Genomic DNA, 19,271 nt, shown 5'->3' with positions numbered 1-19,271 from the left:
GACTTTGGGACAGACTCAATGGAATAACCAGGAAGGTCCCCAAACAAGAGCAAGGCTGGCTTACCCATTGTGAAGTGAAGTAGTACTATGTTTAAAGTGGATCACCACATAAGACTGTTAACTCCAAAATCTAACATTACTTAATTGTACCACTACTATTTTGCATGCTCCCTGTGTATATATGTAGATTTACTGTATATACTTGTGCATAGGTTGAAAAATTTTGGTAAAATTTCTGACCCAAAAACCTGGGTCAACTCATACATGGGTCAATACAGTATCAAGCCTCCCCCCCCCCCCCCGGCCGAGCCCAGCTATCTTCTGAGGGCACAGCCACAGTGGGGAAAAGAATGGAGGGCTAGTGCTGGCTCCCCAAGCCTCGTGCCCACCCTGGCTGCCCCACAGGAGACAGCCACGGTAGAGGGAGGATAGAAGACAAGCATTTGCCCCCTAAGCCTCGTCCTCAACCTGATTGTCTCCCAAAGGAACAGCTGGGCTATGGAGAGGAGGAAGGGTGGGTGCTTGTTTCTCAAGCTTCCTCCCTAGCCCAGCTATCTCTCAACGCAGCTGGGCTGTGGAGGATGGGGAGGGAAGGTGCTTAGACTTTTACCCTTGACTTATCCATGGGTCATATCAAAATCTCTAATTTTGGCCCCAAAAACCTGCCCTCGACTGATACATGGGGTCAAGTTATAGTTGAGTATACATGGTATACATTTGGAAGTATCACAAGAGTCCAATAGGGAGACCTGAACATTAAAACTAGATATGAAGTATTAGATTAAGGATTATCCTCTTCCTTCATGAAAGCATTTCATCCTTCTTGTTCCTCACTTGTAACTACTGATGCAAATTGAAACCTTTTTGTCATCTGCCATCATGGGTCCAAAGAGTGGGTGCATAATTCTCTCTTTATCCTCCTGATCTTGAGAACAATGTAGTGAACTGTGAAGCTGTTAAGGGGTAGTAGTGTAGTGGACAGGGTACACAAGGAAGTGCAGCTCCAAGTCTTTTTTTTTTCCTCAGAAGGATTCACATCTGAAATCCTGTTCACAAAATATTCAGGTTTGATTATAGCTGCAGACATACCTTTACATTTGGGCTGTGCTGTCCAGGCTCCCTACTTGTTCATCCAGCACTGAATCCATAGATTTTATCCTGAAACCAAGTGTGAAACAGATACAGTCATATTGGGGCTGTTTCCACTTGTGATTTACAACGATTTAAAATACACCGTTTTAAATAAAACCGATTCAAAATAACCCTGGTCTTATCCCGCTTTTTTTTTCTTCGTTCTCATTTACCAACTAATTCGCTTTAAGTGATCCGCTTGCGTTCCTATTCAAATAAACCAGTGTATATGTAAACCGGTTTTAGCCTTATTTCGTTCCCACTCACCATTTTGGGGCTGTCAATCAAAGCAACGTCATCAAAACGTCACTTTTAAATTTCACGTTTTTTTTATAAAAGAGCCAATGAGGAGGCACTTAAAGTGCGGCGGGAAAGGGAAGGAGGATTAGATGTGAGGAAAGGGAGAATAGCCTTCCTTCTCAAACAAAGAGCAGGCTTGCATTTTTTTTCCTTCTGTCTCCTGGGGGGAGGACAGGACAGAAGGTTTCGGGTTACTCCTGGAGGAGGGGTAGCTTTGCCCACAGCTGGGAGCCTGCGCTTGCAGGGTGAATTCTGAAGACAGATTTTTTTCCTTCCTTTTCCTCCCTCTCTGGTCTCTCCCTTCGAAGGAAGGGGAGTCCTGCAATTATCCGTGGGGAAGGATGGTTGAGGGGAGAGAGAAACTGCCTCCCCAAAGCATTTCTGCTTGGCTGCTGCCTTTGAAAAAAGACCCCAGAGAGGCTGGCGGAGGCTGCTTGCTTAGGGAAAGCTCCTTCCAGAGGAACTATGATGGGTTTTGCAGGACGGATCCCCGCTTCATGGCTCTATAGACAGCCCAGGGAGGGAGCACTCTTCCCCTCCATTACAAATGGTGTTCATTGATACACACACACACACACACACACAGGGTTTCCTTATCTCCCCCGAGATTGCTGTGCAGCAACCCTCTCCTTGAGTGGCACGGATGCTGAAGAGATTAAGCGCCTGTAAACCATTAAAATAAAATAAAAATCCTTATCTCTTATTGAAAGACCGCAGCAGGAAAAAGGGGTGAGGGAAGCAAAGATGCCGATGGCCACGACGGATGGGGACAGAAAGGGCAACTCCCCCAAGCCGGCCCATCGCGCTCGCTCCTCCCATCCAGCTAACCCGATTTCAGAGGCTGATCGTTCCCATTTAAATAACTAGATTCCTATCCCGAATCAAGGAAAAAATAGAAGGTTCAACCCTTCTATTTTTTTAACGCGGGTTATATGCCTTTAACGCGGTTTATAAAAAGAACCAAGATATGAATCGATTTCAAATGGGGACGCATGCGGGGTGATCTAGAACCGTTCTAGGTTTAAATCGGGTTCAAATGGGCACGATACTTTCTGAATTCGCTTCGTAACCCGCGTTATACCCCAGTGGAAACGGCCCCATTATTTATCAGTTTGGCTCCTCCAGCAGCAAGTACAAACCATAGAAACACTTAGTGGTATTGGATGCTAGTATTAATATTGAGAAGGCTTTCATTTTGCTATGCCTGCCCAGTCTGTACACAGCCATCTGCATAGGTGATGCTCTGGCATTCAGGCATGTGCCACTATGTCAACTGCATAAACTGCCAACATGGGCCAAGACTGACTGGTGAATTTTCCCTTTTTTCAGAAGTTTTTTAGTGAAAGCTAGGATGGAGTATCATCCATATTTGAGATCACAAAGCCAGAAAGGTTTGAAGGAAGAGGGTTTTAACCTCTCCGTTTGAGCCACACTCCGGGGGGGGGGGGGGTCCTCCTTGTTGAAGCTTCTACTCACTGTGTGAGAAAATCTACCTCTGAGCAGTTAGGATTAGTTTTGTAGGGTGAGTGGGGCAGGATTATGTCAGGTAAGGAGGAAAGATTACCACTTCACTCACACAATGGTCCTGATCCAAACCAGGACTTGCTATTGCTAATTACCCTATTTTCTTTTTAAAACAATACTTGTGAAAAATCAGGGCTTGGCAATGTGCACTCCTCTAGGTACTGTTAGGCTGCAGTGTTATCATCCCTCACCAGTGGCTAGGGCTGCTGAGAGCTGCAGTCCAACAACATGTGTACGTTTTACCCATCCCTGTAGTAACTGCATCTTCTGCACAATGTACTTTTGTTAAAAAGACAAGGCTTAAAGATGATCAGAAACAGGAGGATTGAGAAAGGAAGCTGTGTTTCATAATGGCCTTGTAGCCTCCTGGTTTTATGCAAGTTTTTTTTAAAATTACTAAATTCTTTAACAAGCTGCTCTATGAATTCTAGCAAATGAGAAAGCAAGAAATAAAAAATTATTTGAAACACATGGAATAAAGTCATAAGGAGAGGTGGGGTGTGTTGGAGATCAACAACTCCTCTTAAAGTAAAGGAGTACCTTGAACAGCCTGTTGGCAACTGTTACTCTGTCAATTAATAATGAACATCCCACTCATATTTTACAAAGTAGCTTCACTACTAGTTGGGGGAGGGTGGGAGTACAGATCAAATCCCCAACCACCTTTTGTGTTATTTTGTGGCTTGAATATTATTGGGTAAATAACGTAGCTATGAAACAGACACATTTCCTAATTCAATAAGTGGCTCTGGAAAATTCACACACATTGGTGCACACAGAGCATTAATGTGAAAAAAAAAGGCACACCATCCAGTTAATAGTGGTTGCTGCTACTTAGACCCTGTGCCTTCTGAAGACACCCTCAGTGATGGTATGAGAAGCATGCCAACAGTGCCCTTTCAAATCCAAGCTGCAGAAGAAAAGTGTGCTAGTAAGTGTGCTCAGTGGACGGACAGCAAAAAATAAAAGGAAAGAAAAGAAAAAAAGAAAAGAAAGAAAAGAGAAAATACCTTTGCATCTGATGAACGCAAAAAACATTCAGTTTACTTTTCAGTTTTTTTGATTGCTCAGTCCAGAATTCCTGAAATGAACATTCTTATTATGAGTAAGATGCTGAAGTATTAAAACACAGCACAGACACACAACAGCTAAAGTGAAAAGCAGAATACGCACCACTGTATCCTTTTCAAGACTCGCGAGAAACTGTGTTTTCTTCTCAAGACTGACAAGTTCCTGGAGAACAATCTTGTGGAAGTTTCCCAGTTGATTCAGCCTGTTGCAGACAATAATATTCTTTCAGCAAAATAGTGTCAGCCCCTGCTGCCTACTGGTGCAAAATATGTTCCATCACCTAGTTCACTGTTTTCTATCCACCTTTTCATATGTGGCATCTATATCGTATAGGTTTGGAATCAGTTGTCCAAGAAGCCAGCCAGCTGGATTTGAGTTCCCTATGATCTTGCCTTTAATAACATTATGATCTAACTGGTTATGAATTACATTATGATATAACTGGTTCTACACTGGACTGAATTACTAATAGGATGAATGGCATAATGTAAACGACTTAAATAAAAATAAGTAATTCAAGAAGCAGATTAAGGAACTGGCTTCATACTTATGTTAACTGAAAGTGCCGAGAACAAGATGTAAAATAATATCAAGTGAAATATTGCGTCTAATCCACCTGGAAAGAGATTCTTTAGGGACATTATCAGACCAACCTGGCACAATCCCACTAGTTTAAGAATGGAGGCATACCAGTTTGGCATCATTTCTTACCATACTTTCCCCTATGATAGCACTTTGGTTATCTATGGTTGTATGATCTGTTTTCTGCACTACTAAATGTCACTTTCTGAGTAGAGCGAACAAGCTGTCATGGTAGCCAACCACCTCCTGAAGCCAAATGCACACATAGCAGCTTGCTTCAGAAAGATGTTGGCAGCTGTGATCACTGCAAGGTGGAAGGAGAGAGGAGCAGAATCACACCCACTCATACCATGCGACTTTCCGAGAAGTGGAACAGCAGAGGAAGGGACCTATTGCACCTAGGCCGTAATGGAATAGCAGAGACTGAGAGCTTATTGATGGGTTTTGGCCATCAAAGAAAAGGTGCATAACAGTAACAAATGGAATGCAAGGCATCAGCAGGAAGGACACAGCATTGTGTGATTAGTAGCAGACAAAAATGATTTTATTATGTCAAAAATCCTCTTTTTGGTTTGTGTGATGAAAACAACAACAACAAGAACAACAACGGTTCCAAATTATGGATAAAATGGGTAAGAAGTCAGACACTGAACCAGGGGCTTCCAACTTCCTATATGTCGGGGTTTTTTTTTTCCACTTCTGATCCTCCCACATTTTTTTGTACTTCAGTTCTCAGAAGCCTCCACCAGCATGACCAATGATGATGGATTCTGAATTTAAATCCAAATCTGGAGATCTGAAGGTTGAGAATCACTGCTATATTCCATTGCCACTCCCTACTGTAGAACTGCACTTCATATGGGCAACATTCTAGAAAACAAAGGGTGAGGGTTTGGTGGTGGTGAGTGCTTTGCCTGAAATATGAAAGGTACAGGATGCTGCCTTTGCTCTCCTTCATAAACTTTTAAGAAATGTTCCTTTAAGTGCCTGGATAGCCATGGATGTTGCAGGTAAGCAACATTGTATACAAGCCTTACCACAAATGAATTATAGTCGCCCCTCCATTTTTGTGGGGATCCATTCCAGACCCTCCTGGTAAAACAGAAATTCGCCAATATTCAAGCCCCATTGGCTTAAATGATGGTGTGCGCCCATGGGCACCTACAGGCATGCATCCCATTTTGTCCCTCTCTGTTTGCCGCCTGCAAATGGGCGAGGGATGCAGACACCAAGTCTGCAAAAATGGAGGGGCGACTGTACTAGCTTTTATGCCTAATGCAAGTATATAAACTCTGACACTAGTAGCAATCACTGTAGAAAATACAGCCACACTTCAGTTACAATGGACAGGCACCACCTACCGGCTCTGATGGATCTGATTCAATAATGCTGATAATTTCTGCTCTGGAGCATTCAAGGAATTTTGAGTGTAATTCTCAATTGTCTTGTGCCTAGACTAAATGACAGTATCAGTGCATTAGCATGAACAGTTATTAGAGCAGGCAGAAAATATCAAATGGCTATCCTAACTGCAATGAGTCTACCAAGAGACAAAGAAAGCATTGGGTTCGAAATTTTAATAAAATACACTTACCCAAAACATTTTTTTCAAGTCACTGTTAAATCTTTCAAATGCAGCAATGACTCCTGAGCCACCAATTTCTTCTTCTAATATTTTGGAGACAAACTCATCATCTTCATTATCCAGATGCTGACCTGCAAGAAAGAAGAACAGAACAAAAAGCCATAGACTAATTCTGCCTGTCAATCACAGAAATCAAATTGTTACGAAAATGTTGCACAACTTAAGAAGTTGTATAAAAAAAGAATCAAAACAAAACAAAAATTCCTTAGATTTTAGCTCAATGTTTTGAGGAAATTCCTACCAAAGCAAAACAAATCTTAAAGGAATAATCTGGGGCACTTTCACATTACAAGGTTGTAGCAATATCATTCCACTTTCACATTACAAAGTTGTAGCACTACGATTCTACTTTAACTACCATGGTTCTACCCTATAGTATCCTAGGATTTGCAGTTTAGGGAAGGTTATTTAGAATACTTTCTGGTGTCACACCAAACTACAATCCCCAGGATTTCACAGGACATACCCTGAACAGTTAAAATGGAAGCATAGTGTGATAACTGTGTAACGTGAAAGGGCTCTAGTAAAACTTAGAGACTGTGTAGTATAGTTATAGAACAACTTTACAAGAAATGTTACCCAGGTGCCATCCCTATTTGGCACCAGTTGAACACCTTTTTACATACTCAGGCCTTTAAAATAACTTATGTTTTTGTTTTGTGATTTTCCAGATAACTTGAAAGGAATTAAATTCAACTCAGTTACAGAAAAGCTTATTATTTACTTGCCACATGAATAAAATGTTTATGCTAGAGTTCGTTTTCATCACCTTTTGGAGTCTCCTCTTCCATCTCTATGGAGTTAAAAAGTTTCCTTGGTTCAAAAGGAATGCTAGTTGACTGCTCACTACTAGGTGTCCTCTCTGTGCATTTTGAGTCCTTCCTATTGAGAACAGGAGACCAGTCTAAACAAAGATAAAATGATACGCTTTATTTATTTATGTTTTGTATACATCTTATACACATAACCTGAAGGTAACTTTATATACAATATTTTCAGTAATTTCGTGAATGAAACAAAGGCCTGGTCCAGATGGGCCAAATGTGCCGTGCTGGCAGCGTACTAGGGTTAAGGGACTGTGCGGCAACCACATGGTCCCTAACCCTAGTATGGCGTGGTGCCATAATAATGGTGGTGCCCTGTGTAAGCAGGCATCACCATTGTGACATGATGGACACATAGCGTCTGCACATCATGCTGCACCAGTTACGTCACGAGTGCGCCATTGGCACACTTGGGCATAACTGGCACGGAACAATAAGAACCCGTTTTTTGTGGGTTCTTTCTCCGCAGGGAAGCCGTGCAGTTTAGTGGCTGCAGCTTCCCTGCGGGGAGGAAAAAGGCACCGGCAGGCCTCCCTTTTTAGGAGGCCTGTACCGGGCCATAGTTTGTGTATAATGGAACCATCAGAAAGTAAAGGTGTCACTATCTCAGCCACCATGAAAAAGGTTTTGGATTTTGGAGTATTTTGGAATTTTGGACAAGAAAGATTCAAACCTTACAAAGCTAAACTTTCTTAAAGATAAATGTTAGATATATCAACTTCAAATTAAACTCCATTAAATTTCAATAGAACTTCCACATTAAGTGACCTTAGGTTATTATTATTATTATTATTATTATTATTATTGTAAAATTTATTTATATCATGTCTCTCTGTGCAACACAACCAGGGTGGCTTACAAATTAAAACAGTACAAACCCATATCCCAATCCCCTACCCCTAAAATAACAATTAAACAATACAGAATTAAAACATACTTTAAAATAAGCAATTCAAATCAGGCACTGGTTATAGCAGAGTTCAGGGGATAACAGGTTCAGGTGATAGTGGCCAGTATCTATTCAGGAAAGGCCTGTCGGAAGAGATCCGTCTTAACAACCTTTTTAAAGCTGTTTAAGATGGTGATGTGATGGATCTCCTCCAGCAGGCCATTCCATAATCTGGGAGAGATTCCCAAAAAGGTCCTCTGGGTGGAAGCAGACAATCTAGTTTTCATAGGTTGCAGCAGATTCCTCCCATAATGCACGGGGTGGATTATACAGACAGAGGTTGTCCCGAAGATAGGTTGGACCCAAGCCATTTAGGGCTTTAAACATGATAACCAACACCTTGTCATTACAATCCTCTGACAGATCTGGAGCTCAATCTTCCACTCTAAGAACAGCTACAGGCTGATCAACCCCTTGTTGCTGAAAGTGAAAGTCCACTTCTTTTGATTTTAAAAAAATCCTTTTAAAAAAACTTTTTATTGATTTTTTTTAAAAAAAAAGTAAATCAAGGCATGCAGGGACTGTGCACCATGATTTAAAGGAGAATAATGACTGATGCTGTTGTGTCACTCAGTGGCTTTGCATGACTGAACATGGATTCAAACCCTGGCCCCCTGAAGTTCAAGTCCAACATTCAAACCACTATATTACACAGGCTCTCATAATTCCTGGAGTGCCATGTTTTTAAATGCAAGGATAGAAAAAATTATGGAAGGGAGCAACAATGAAGACCTACCCCATTCTTTATATGGCCTACCCATCCTTTATGTGATCCATCAAGAAACCCATGTTTGCTGCTATGAAAAGATGGCAATTGTTCACATAATCTTATGGACCTGGACTGCAAAGAAGTGACACGAGGAGGGGCTACTCCTCTCTTCTTGAACAAATAGAAAGCTAGAATTCAGAGACATAGCCATGTTGTTCTGGAATATCAGTATGTAAAAGGATCTTGTAGCATTTTTGAGATTAACTGTGCAAATGAAGATGCTTGCATTGGGCACCAGTTCACTCCATGCATCTGAGGAAGTAGACCAAGTCTTAGAAAGCTTATACTATAACTTCTTTTGAACAGTTAATCTTAAAGGTGCAAATAAAAAAGCTAGTGGTAACAGTTTTTTGTGGGTTTTTTGGGCTGTTTGGCTGTGTTCTGGAAGAGTTTATTCCTGCAGATGCTGGCAAAACGTCAGGAATAAAGTCTTCCAGAACCCGGCCACATAGCCTGACCGACACAAAACTCTGGATGCCAGCCATGAAAGCCTTTTGATTTCACACTAGTGTGTCAGTTTGGTATTGCCCTTTAACTTCCTCCTCATTTTGCAATACTCATTCTACCTGGAAGCTTCCGCTTAGCTTTGGAGACATTATCCTTCTGAAGTAGAGCAGTTGCTGCAGCTTCATATTTCTAAGAGGAGTTTAAAAACATAATATAGGAAAATGTTCAGATTGCAATATATTGAAGAGCCACTTTATAGTCCAGCAGTGTAAACGCAACAATGAAGTAATAATGAAATGGTACAGTAGTAACTGCACAATAGATTTATGCCCATGCACACTCCATCAGCATATTACAACAGATAATGGCTGCAAATCTGTTAAGGCATTATGCCGGCATAGGCCATTGTGACAAGAGGAAAGGGGCTATTGGTGTAGTGTCCGTGACAACAGGAAGGCATTTACAGAAATATTCTGCCCAGAACCAGCAGGTTTTGTCTGCCTCCCCTTGCCACTGCGGCATATTATTCCAAGGGGGGAAATGCAGCCACTAGAATACAGCATCAAGAGAATACAGTGCCAATATATGCACACACAGTCACAAAGCCACACAACCATATATTTACTAGGACTCTACCGTGGATCCTCCAGCAACTGCGTAATCGGATGCAGAAGGGCTGTTTAATGGTAAAGTGGCATCCACCATTTCCAAGCCATCTGAAAGAAGAAATTTTGTTTGTAAGGTACATTGGATTCAATCATTTCCTTCTTTCTTCTACTCATCAGTATGATAAAATAGAGAGCAGCAACAGGAACATTCAAAACTGATTCCTCATTGTAGTCCAAGTACTTGCAGTAACCCTGGTTTTTCTGCACATTTCAATAAGCTCAGGGAAGAAAGCAGAAGCAAATGCCCAAAGTAGAGGACTTCATAATCTACAAAGTTCTTCACATTCACCTTAGCACTTACAATCAGCCTATAGGAAAGGTCATAAAGCACCATTCAAATCATACTCTTGGTTTTAGACTGTTGAATGAAAAAATACCACAACCTGGGGCATTTATGAGTAAGCAACGCACTCTTATGGCAGTATGTGTGACAAGCACAGTATTCTAAGTGATGTGGAATTATATTGTGATCACATTTTGATACTACTGTGAGTCAACCATTGAGGAATGTATTTTATTAATACTGTATTAATATGCTTATATATATACACACACACATACACCCGTTAACTATGATAACTATTATATATATTCACACATACATACATTTAACTATGATAGGGAGAAAGAGAGACAGACACAAATGTTTATTTCCTGACAAAATCCAGAAATACTCTTAAGAATACAAAATAAAGATTATCCTTCTTTAGAGTTCCAGGGACTTAACTTTTCCTGGCCCAGAACAAAACTAAAATATTAAGTCCCATCCCAGGGTACAACACAGTAGGAGCAGATATAAAGGTAATTCAAATGGAGCAAAATGTGTATTTGAAGTATTACATACTTTGTCTAACATGTGAAAAAGGACTTGAAGAAACACCAGTTGTGTGCACGGGTGTAACACTATGTTCATTTGTGTTTGACTTCATTCTCTTCTTTGCTTTTTCTCGATGCAGTGCTGAATTCCCCACCTAGAAAAGAGGTTGAGTCATACCAGGCAAAATCTCTGCTAAAAGAGTATTGTGTACTCCATTCCATTCCTCAAATTTAAATGCCACTCAGTAGCCAACGTGCTATGTGATTCTGACAACATATCTGAAAGTTGAACTGTCTCCACATGACACAGGACCATAGAGCACTGATTTGGGGGCTTAGCTTACTCTCTCTTATAAAGTCTTAGGGCTTGAGAGGGAGCCTTGTAGGCTGGCCTTCAAAAATCACCATCTGAGATAGCAACCAAACTCTTTGGATTGTCCTTGGAGTCTGGTGCTTAGTCCAAGGGTGGCTGGAGAGGTTCACAGCCGTGCCTCAGTGAAATCCACATCAAGTTGTTCCCCACCTTCATTTGCTCAGCCGCAGGCCTCAAACATTTTAATAGATTCTAGGTCAATAAAAATGGTCTTTGTCTAATCACAAATACTGTAACTGGTTTCATTATTTCATTGTTAGGCAACAATGTGTTCCTGAACCATGTGGCAACCATTGATGCCAGGGGCTGCTTGTTGGCCCCCATGAGAGAAAATGGGGATTTACACTTAGCCCATGGAGACTAGTGAAGTCACATGCATAGAGTGAGGGAGGAGAGTATTTAAGGACCACTCATTCCCTCACATTCCCCCTTTCTCCAGGACCTACCCACCTGCCCTCACTGCAGAGTGAGCATTGCTGGTCATCTTGGACTGGGTAGAATTTCCCCCCCTGTTTACCTGGGGTTTTTCACCTACTCCATACTGTAGCTGTTGGGACTTTGACAATTGGCATGTGTGGTGCCATTAAATAGGCATCTTTGTGGCAGGTAGTGGTGGTGGTGGGAGGAGGATAAGATATCAGATCAGTGTACATCTTGGAACTCCCTTGTTGTGAAGGTTTTGGCTCTGGAACTTTCTTCATGGGTCGCAGGATTGGAGGGGGAATCTGCCCTTGGGGATTACTCATTTTTATAGAGTTGGAGGACTTGGGAGTGAGCCCTCCAGGTTGACGATCCCGAATGACCATCCAAGATAACAACCAATCTCTTTGGGCTGCCTACAGGGTCTGGTGTTTTGCCCAAGGGTAACTGAGGAGGTGTTATAGCTTGACAGCTATGGCTCATTTAAACCTGCACCAGGTTGCTGCCCCTTCATTTGCACAGCCCAATGTTTGCTCAAACATTTAAATAGGTTCTAGGTAAATAAAAATAGCCCTTGTTTAATCCCAAGTACTATGTCTGGTCTCATTATTTCATGGTTGGTCAACAAATCTGGTCTAAATTCTTGAAGAAAAAACACTTATTCACCTCAAGAAATATTCTATGCTTAGCATATAACAAATAAATCTAACTATGATACAGTGCAATAGGACATTGTAATTTCTTACCAGAGAATTATGAATACTTACACCAAAGGAAGCAAACACTTAGGCTTCTTCACATAACAGCTATTAAGTACCTATTTTCCAATTCTTAGAGTAAGAAACAACACTTTGAGATGTTCATTTAAAAAAAAAGTTTTTTTCTGAAAGAAATACACAACTGATGCAAAGAATAATGGCCTGTTACAGACTGCCAAAATAAAGCTGCTTCGGGTCTCTTTGGAGGTATGCTATTTAAATGATGCCTGCATCCTAAGAATCCGGAAGCTGCACCAAAGCTGCACTCCGGTGCTTAGGAATGGAGTGTGGCTTTGGCGCGACCTCCGGACTCTTAGGACCCATGCATCATTTAAACAGCATACCTCCAAAGAGACTCGAAGCAGCTTTATTTTGGCAGTCTGTAACAGGCCAATGTATAATGGGGAATGGCAAAATGTGTAGATGTATTTCCAGGCAAGAATAGGGCAATCATGGATTTCCACTGCCTTCCATTCTAGAGTACCAGTGCTTTGTGGTCCTGTTTTGGAAATTGTAACCCTTTTCTAGCTGGTATTCCACAGTATGACTGTTGTGGTATGCTGCAGTGCTAAACCATGTCATAATAAGTTGGTTTATGACATTATAAACTGTTGGTAGATTTTTGCATTTTCTTTCCCCCTCCTTTGATAGATTAAAAAATTCCTGCATGCAAACTCTCCTCTCTCTCTCTCTCTCTCTCTCTCTCTCTCTCTCTCATTCAGACTAACCATGTGATTTAGGTAACTACCTTTTTGGGACTGACATTCTCTCAAAGCTGTTGTGTTTCCATCTGCTCTCTCAACTTTCTTTGGAAATATAATAATAATAATAATAATTTGTTTTATTTATATACCGCTATTCCAAAGATCATAGCGGTGAACAGCAAGTAAGCTAATTAGCAAGTAAGCTAATTTGCCCCCAACAGTCTGGGTACTCATTTTAGCGACCTCAGAAGGATGCAAGCCTTCATTGGAGTTGGCATAGCATTTGTAGTTTGGGGGTACCTCTGCATTCAACGCTGAGCCTGGAAGCTCAGGTATCAGCAGTGACCAGAAGTGTTTTTGCACAGCTAAAACTCATGCGCCAACTATGCCAGGTTGTTAACTGGAGCTGACTACAGGGAGCATACAATTCCCTTGTTGCAACAGCTCCCTGTACGAGTCCACCAGAGTATTGGGATCATTGGGAGAGGCCTTCTCTCTATCACCTCTCAGGCTCATTTGGTGGGAACAAGAGAGAAGGCCTCTTCAGTAGCTGTTCTCAAGATTTGGAAATCTCTCCCTAGAAAGGCATGATGGCTCCATCCCTGCTATCCTTCTGGTGGCAGATAAAGACATTCTTGTGCTGGCAGGCCTTTGCAAATTGGTAAGGGTTGGGAATGTTGTGCTAATTAAATTTTAAGGTTTGTATTTAACACATTCTATTTTAATTCATAACTTTTAAAAATTATACAATTGTTTAATTATTTTTTAAATTGTATATTTATACATTTTAATGTTGTACTCTTTTAAAATTGTATTGTTTTAAATCTGCTGTTCATCACCTTGAGTGGGAGAAAGGTGGGATATAAGAAATAATAATAATAATAATAATAATAATAATAATAATAATACAAATAGTAAGAATAATTCACAAAAGATAAACAAACAGCAAAGCTGTAAAATGAGGCATGATGTGATGGAAAGCAGATCGTAATAATGCTTCAACTGAAGACACATGGGGCTTTCTGACTGTGTGAAGCCCCAAAGCTAACCAGGCCACAGTCAAATTAATAACAACATCAGAACAGTACATCAAATTGAATTCTGAAAATTCAACATACTGGCATCCACCTACAGCTTCAGAACAAATAAATCAGTGTTCAGCATTTCTTTACCTTTTTTTCATGATGACCACTGTCACTACTTGGAGAAGACAATGGCAAGACTAGAGGGGAAAGGACAAACTGAAAATAACCATTATGCACAGTGCAGACATGACATGTTTCACAAACTTGTTAATTTGAGTAACAAGAGTAATATTTCCTAAGCACTTCCTGCTGACTGAGTAAAGCTCTCATACTCAATAGCCGGACATTTTCATTTTCTAAGTTAATTTTAGAGATCACTAAGCTTTCGATTAAATGTTTTGACTTGAATAAAAAAGAACAATAATTTATCAGCATGCTACAATTTACTGGTATTAAAATGCTAGTTATATCAAAACAGAGCTTATTGCTTTGCTGCAATAGGAAACAAGAGCTTAGTATGCAATACACTTACTCTAACTAGAACATCATTTCACTGTATGACAGACACTCTTATAAAACTGTAATTCTACTACCGCAACTGCATCTTTCAGCATGTGTGTTCCCACAATGCAGAATCTCAAGCTTAGTTATCACACAATCTATAACAATAAAAGAGAATGTCTATAGTCCATCTTTCTGTGGCAAACAAAACACACTGGCAAAATCTGAGTCTTTTGGGTTGTTATTCAAGTTGTAGTGCCAGTTTCAAAACAAAGAGTCAAAATTTCATACAGGAGGCAATTGGGGAAGGTGACTCAGAGCTTTTCAGATCATTTTTGGCTGTGAGCAAAGTTCCAATGGCCACTTTCATACCAAACTCCCAGGGGATTGAAACCTCGTCTCAAGAGTCAGAATCCAACACTCAGCACCACACTGGCTCTCATGTCTGCTGCACTACTGTTAATATTCTTGAGTGAAAGTATAGATAGGGACTAAATACCCTATATTTCCACCAAATTCTGTCTGATCTTGCCCTGGTTAGTACTTGATGGGAGAGTGCCAATGGATACCACATGCTGTAGGCTGTATTTCAGAGAAGGAACTGGCAAAACCACCTCTGAGTATTCCTTGCCTAAGAAATCAAGTCAAACAGGTGACTTGAAGGTGCACACACAAAACGTATGGGCCCAGGCAGTGGCAGATACACTTCACATTTTACTCATTTTTAACACAACTGCTTCTTTTAGATCTCAGCACAAGCCTTTGTTCTGTACATAAATGAAGAAGAGACCAGCCTCCCTCCCACTGCCACACATTAACTACCAGTCAGTATGTTGTCATGGTCATACACTTTAACAACAGATAGCATATCTTCAAGTCATGTATGTAATTTTGCATTGTTCCTGTTTTATTATTATAGGACAGTTGTAACAAAGCAAGCCAAACCACAGCAGAGCTGAGATAAAATCTAAGGAAGGCCCTGAATATCTAACCTGGTAGGCTGTAGCTGTAATCATTGCATACCTATTTGGAAGTAAGTGCCACTGAACTTACTTTGGTTTGTTTTCAAACCAAAAAAAATATCTGTCTATATCCCTTATATATGTAGCAAATTTTTTAACAGATGGCTAATTTAAAATCATGTACAGTACTTTAGAATATAGACCAATCTTACCTTTTAAAATACTTCTGACCCTTTGCCTTTTATGAGTATAGTCAGCTATCTTAGGTGCTGGTTTTTTCTGAGAGTTGAGGATCCAGCTTTTCTCACTTGTGCTGGTACTTGGACTTTCCTTGTTACTTTCTGAGAAGAGATGACTCTTGTAGTTGGCAGACTTTAAAAAGGTGAAGTTGAGAGTCAGCTCCATCCTGGACTGGATACATCCAACCCATTCACCCAAGAAGCCTCTCAAAGCTAGCATTAACACATATCGCCAGTTCAATAAAAGCCATTCTTAACAGCTCTTACTTCACAATTTTATTTTCCTCAACAGGTAAAGGGAAGCATCTTTTTGTGTTGCTAATGGACTTTAAATTTTATTTCCTGGACTTTAAGGCTCTTTGTCTCCCAGAGCCCACATGACAAAATGGAATGGCCTCTGCCTGCATGGATATGCCTCCATACCATGTTAACTCAGAATAACAGCAACATCTTGACAAAATGTAGGCTTTATGTAGATTTTATCATCATTATATTTTTTTTCTTTCTCCTGTATGATTTGTAATACCTTTGCCTGATGAAGTAGCCAGTGGAGCTTTCAAAGCTTGCATCATGTACTTTGTGCATTTTGGTTGGCCCAATAAATGTATTGTTGTTTTGTGTTAGGGAAAAGTAAGTTACCTAAAATATTCATGAGTCCCCTTTCTACTTAGAAGCAGAGAAATCAAGGTGGTGTACAAGATTTTAGTGGTTAAAATAATTAGCACATACAGACTTGCTCACACTCTTAAAAACAGGCATGATCAATTTACACCCACAATGTGAGTGGCACTGAATCCAGATGCTTCTAAGAAGCAGGGCTTGCCAAAACACAATGCTTCTGAAAGAGTCTGGAGTTCATGAAGTATTTTATGAGTAACAGAGACACTTGAACTGTAGTGCTGATAAAATGTTTAAGTCTCCAGGAAGAACAAATTTACCACAAAATTTCAGGATGTCTGAAATCATTCATTTTTAAATCCTCATTCCTAGTCTAAAGGACTACTAAAGTGAGTACATTACCAGCCTTCTCTCAGACTTGCTTGTTTTCATACTTGTTTTTTCAAAACTCCTATGTACAGTAAAAGAAACAGGTTAAAGAGACAGCAATAGATCATTAGAAAAACATTTAAATTTACGACTTTCTACAGAGATCTTGCGTGTGATGTTGTCATATTAGCAGAGCTTTTTCTGTACCTTGCAGGGGATCTGCAATACACTTCTGTTCTTTTGTCTCATTTGGCTTCATTTCTATTAAGAAGCACATAGAAAATGTGCCAGAGAGATTTTCTTAGAAAGTTTGCTTTTCTCTGGGTTCTTCTGGCTTTACCTAATATCACTAGGGAAGTAAACCATTTGGAAGTAGGCTGTCTCTAGGGCTTAGCCAACCAATTTTTTTTCCTGGAGTTCTGATCTGGTACAAAACCACAGCAAGTGTTCTCCCATCATATGTAGGTGGACAATGTGTGGCTCTTCAGATGCTTTTGGACTGCTATTCCCATAATCTCTTGCTGGCAAAGTATGATGTGGAATGGTAAGAGCTGTAGTCCAACACCTAGAGATACAAAATGTCCACCTTCCTTGCTACAGCTGAAGACGTTTTAAAGTGGAAACAGTGTAGTACAGTGAGCCCTCCCCATATGTGGGGGAATCTGTTCCAGATTCCCCCCCCCCCCGTGTAGGAGGAAAAACACATATGCTCAAATCCCATTTGTTTTAATGGGGGAGTGCTCCTGCGTGCTGCACAGTGTATGTGTGTGCACTATTATATCACCCGCGGCTTAAGGTTAAAACCATATATGGCACGCTTGCATATGGTGCAGGTGCACTGTATCTAAGGACTGTTCAGATCCATCTTTGATACATTTATGAAACAGATCTGTTTAGGTAATCCTGTATAATCTCAGGAAGTGTTTTTCAAAGAAAACAATATGATGGTCCATCTCAATATGAACTGTTGTATGATTTCATGTCATTTCTGACCAAGGGCAACCCCATGGCAAGGGTTTACTTGGCATGATTTGTTCAAAGAAGGTTTGCCATAGCTCTCCTTGGAGATTGGGATAGTGTGACTTGCTCAAAGTCACCTAGCAAAGTCTCCATGGCAGAATGGGGATATAAAGCCTTGTCTCCAAATGGCTACTGCTACATCCAAACCACTATGCCACACTGGCCAATTCAAGAGTTAATACCAATTATTTCACTCCCCACCTGCCAGATTCAAATGGTTTTGATCTTCATTCAGATCAGTAAATACTGTTCATCATTCCCAGTCTAGATGTTCTGAGCAGATTACAAATTTTTTTAATACAACTGAAAGAAAAAAAGTTTACACTCCAGAACCCCTTTTCACTGTTTTTTCCAGAATGAGAGCATCTCAAGACAGCCTTTCACTGTTCAAACTGCTACAAAACTCACATAATCTGAAGTCCTTTATTCCTCACTCCATCCATTTCTTTCAGCTTTCCCTATCTCTTTTTGGCATGTCACCTAGCTAATGGGATGCATTTCATAATTTGACTATAAAATTACCTATACCTGCGTAAAGTAGACTTCTGGAAAAATACTTTTTGCTTCATTTCAGAAATCTGAAAGCAAATTGAATAAAAAAATGAGTATTTCAAATGGGATATTTAAAAACTGGAGAAGCACAACAATTTACAGGTAAAATTAGAGATGGACAGTATACGCAAAGACCAAAATGCTTGATTATTTGTGTATGATTCAGCCAGAAAAGGCAAGGTTCCAAATGTAACTGATAAATCATGTCTCCTATTTATTTCCTTAGAAGTAAATCTTAGAGGAAGTACCTCTGTGGACTTTCCTTCCACAATGCCAAGGACATTGTTATCAAAATAGCCTAGATTAAAAACTCATTGTTAAGTTCCTTGCAAAAAATTAAGTTAACATTATTGGAAACAAGGGTACTGAATCTTCCTTTGTAAAGTTGAAAAAGTGTTTGAAATTATGAACAAAACTTGACTTGCAAACCCATTTGGGGGCATCTGCCAAAGCTCTGGAATTTTTCCTTGCCCTGCTTTCCACATAAGCAGCACCCCACATGGAGTGTCTGTGTCCATTGCTATGAAATTTGAAGTGACAGAAGGCCATGTCCAGTTTTGTTAAATGCCACTTGAGAGCACATATTACACATAAATAGACAATTGCACCCCCAAGAGCCCTCCAAAAGGCCCAATTGTCCAGTTCTTGGCCAGTTGGGAAGTGATAGGGGTCACAGGAAGAGCTGCACAAAATACTTCCATGGGTCCTGCAGCAATCTGTGAGTCTCCTGTAATACTGCAGTGATAATCTTAATGATGAACTTTTATTCAATGTATTATTAAGAACATATCTATTTATGTCACCACAGTTTTACACTGTCTTCTTTTAACCAAATTCGAGATGACTGAGAAGTGGGAGGCGCTGTAAAGACAGATGTAATTAACTTGATAAAATTTGTTTATAAGAAATAGTCCTTTGAAAGTGTTTTCTAATGATGTTTCTTACCATCTTTTGCACCATAGGGTCAGAAGAGTTTTCAAATTCATATGGATCTTTCCTGAAAT

General features: G+C 40.2%; 1 protein-coding gene across 1 annotated transcript in view; it reads right to left on the bottom strand.

Annotated features, from left to right (window-relative positions):
• Window positions 1–1,091: 1,091 nt before the first annotated feature.
• The window catches only part of LOC149317044 (synaptonemal complex protein 2-like), a 37,469-nt gene continuing 19,289 nt past the window's right edge, over window positions 1,092–19,271 (bottom strand). Inside the window, exons 18-32 of the mRNA XM_089518350.1 lie at window positions 19,213–19,264; window positions 18,244–18,293; window positions 16,729–16,777; window positions 15,682–15,841; window positions 14,144–14,203; window positions 11,642–11,829; window positions 10,755–10,881; window positions 9,879–9,958; window positions 9,362–9,431; window positions 7,023–7,157; window positions 6,203–6,324; window positions 5,970–6,064; window positions 4,129–4,228; window positions 3,966–4,036; window positions 1,092–1,158 (exon numbers count right to left, since the gene is read on the bottom strand). Of these exons, the coding sequence (XP_089374476.1) occupies window positions 1,092–1,158; window positions 3,966–4,036; window positions 4,129–4,228; window positions 5,970–6,064; window positions 6,203–6,324; window positions 7,023–7,157; window positions 9,362–9,431; window positions 9,879–9,958; window positions 10,755–10,881; window positions 11,642–11,829; window positions 14,144–14,203; window positions 15,682–15,841; window positions 16,729–16,777; window positions 18,244–18,293; window positions 19,213–19,264 (1,426 nt within the window). The remainder of the gene's footprint in view (window positions 1,159–3,965; window positions 4,037–4,128; window positions 4,229–5,969; window positions 6,065–6,202; window positions 6,325–7,022; window positions 7,158–9,361; window positions 9,432–9,878; window positions 9,959–10,754; window positions 10,882–11,641; window positions 11,830–14,143; window positions 14,204–15,681; window positions 15,842–16,728; window positions 16,778–18,243; window positions 18,294–19,212; window positions 19,265–19,271) is intronic.

This window comes from Sceloporus occidentalis, unplaced genomic scaffold (assembly GCF_023333645.1).
Source record: "Sceloporus occidentalis isolate IW3139 unplaced genomic scaffold, rSceOcc1.0.p SCAF_3, whole genome shotgun sequence".
Classification (NCBI taxonomy): domain Eukaryota; kingdom Metazoa; phylum Chordata; class Lepidosauria; order Squamata; family Phrynosomatidae; genus Sceloporus; species Sceloporus occidentalis.
The sequence above is the reverse complement of the archived record's forward strand: the minus strand, read 5'-3'. Positions and strand labels throughout refer to the sequence as shown.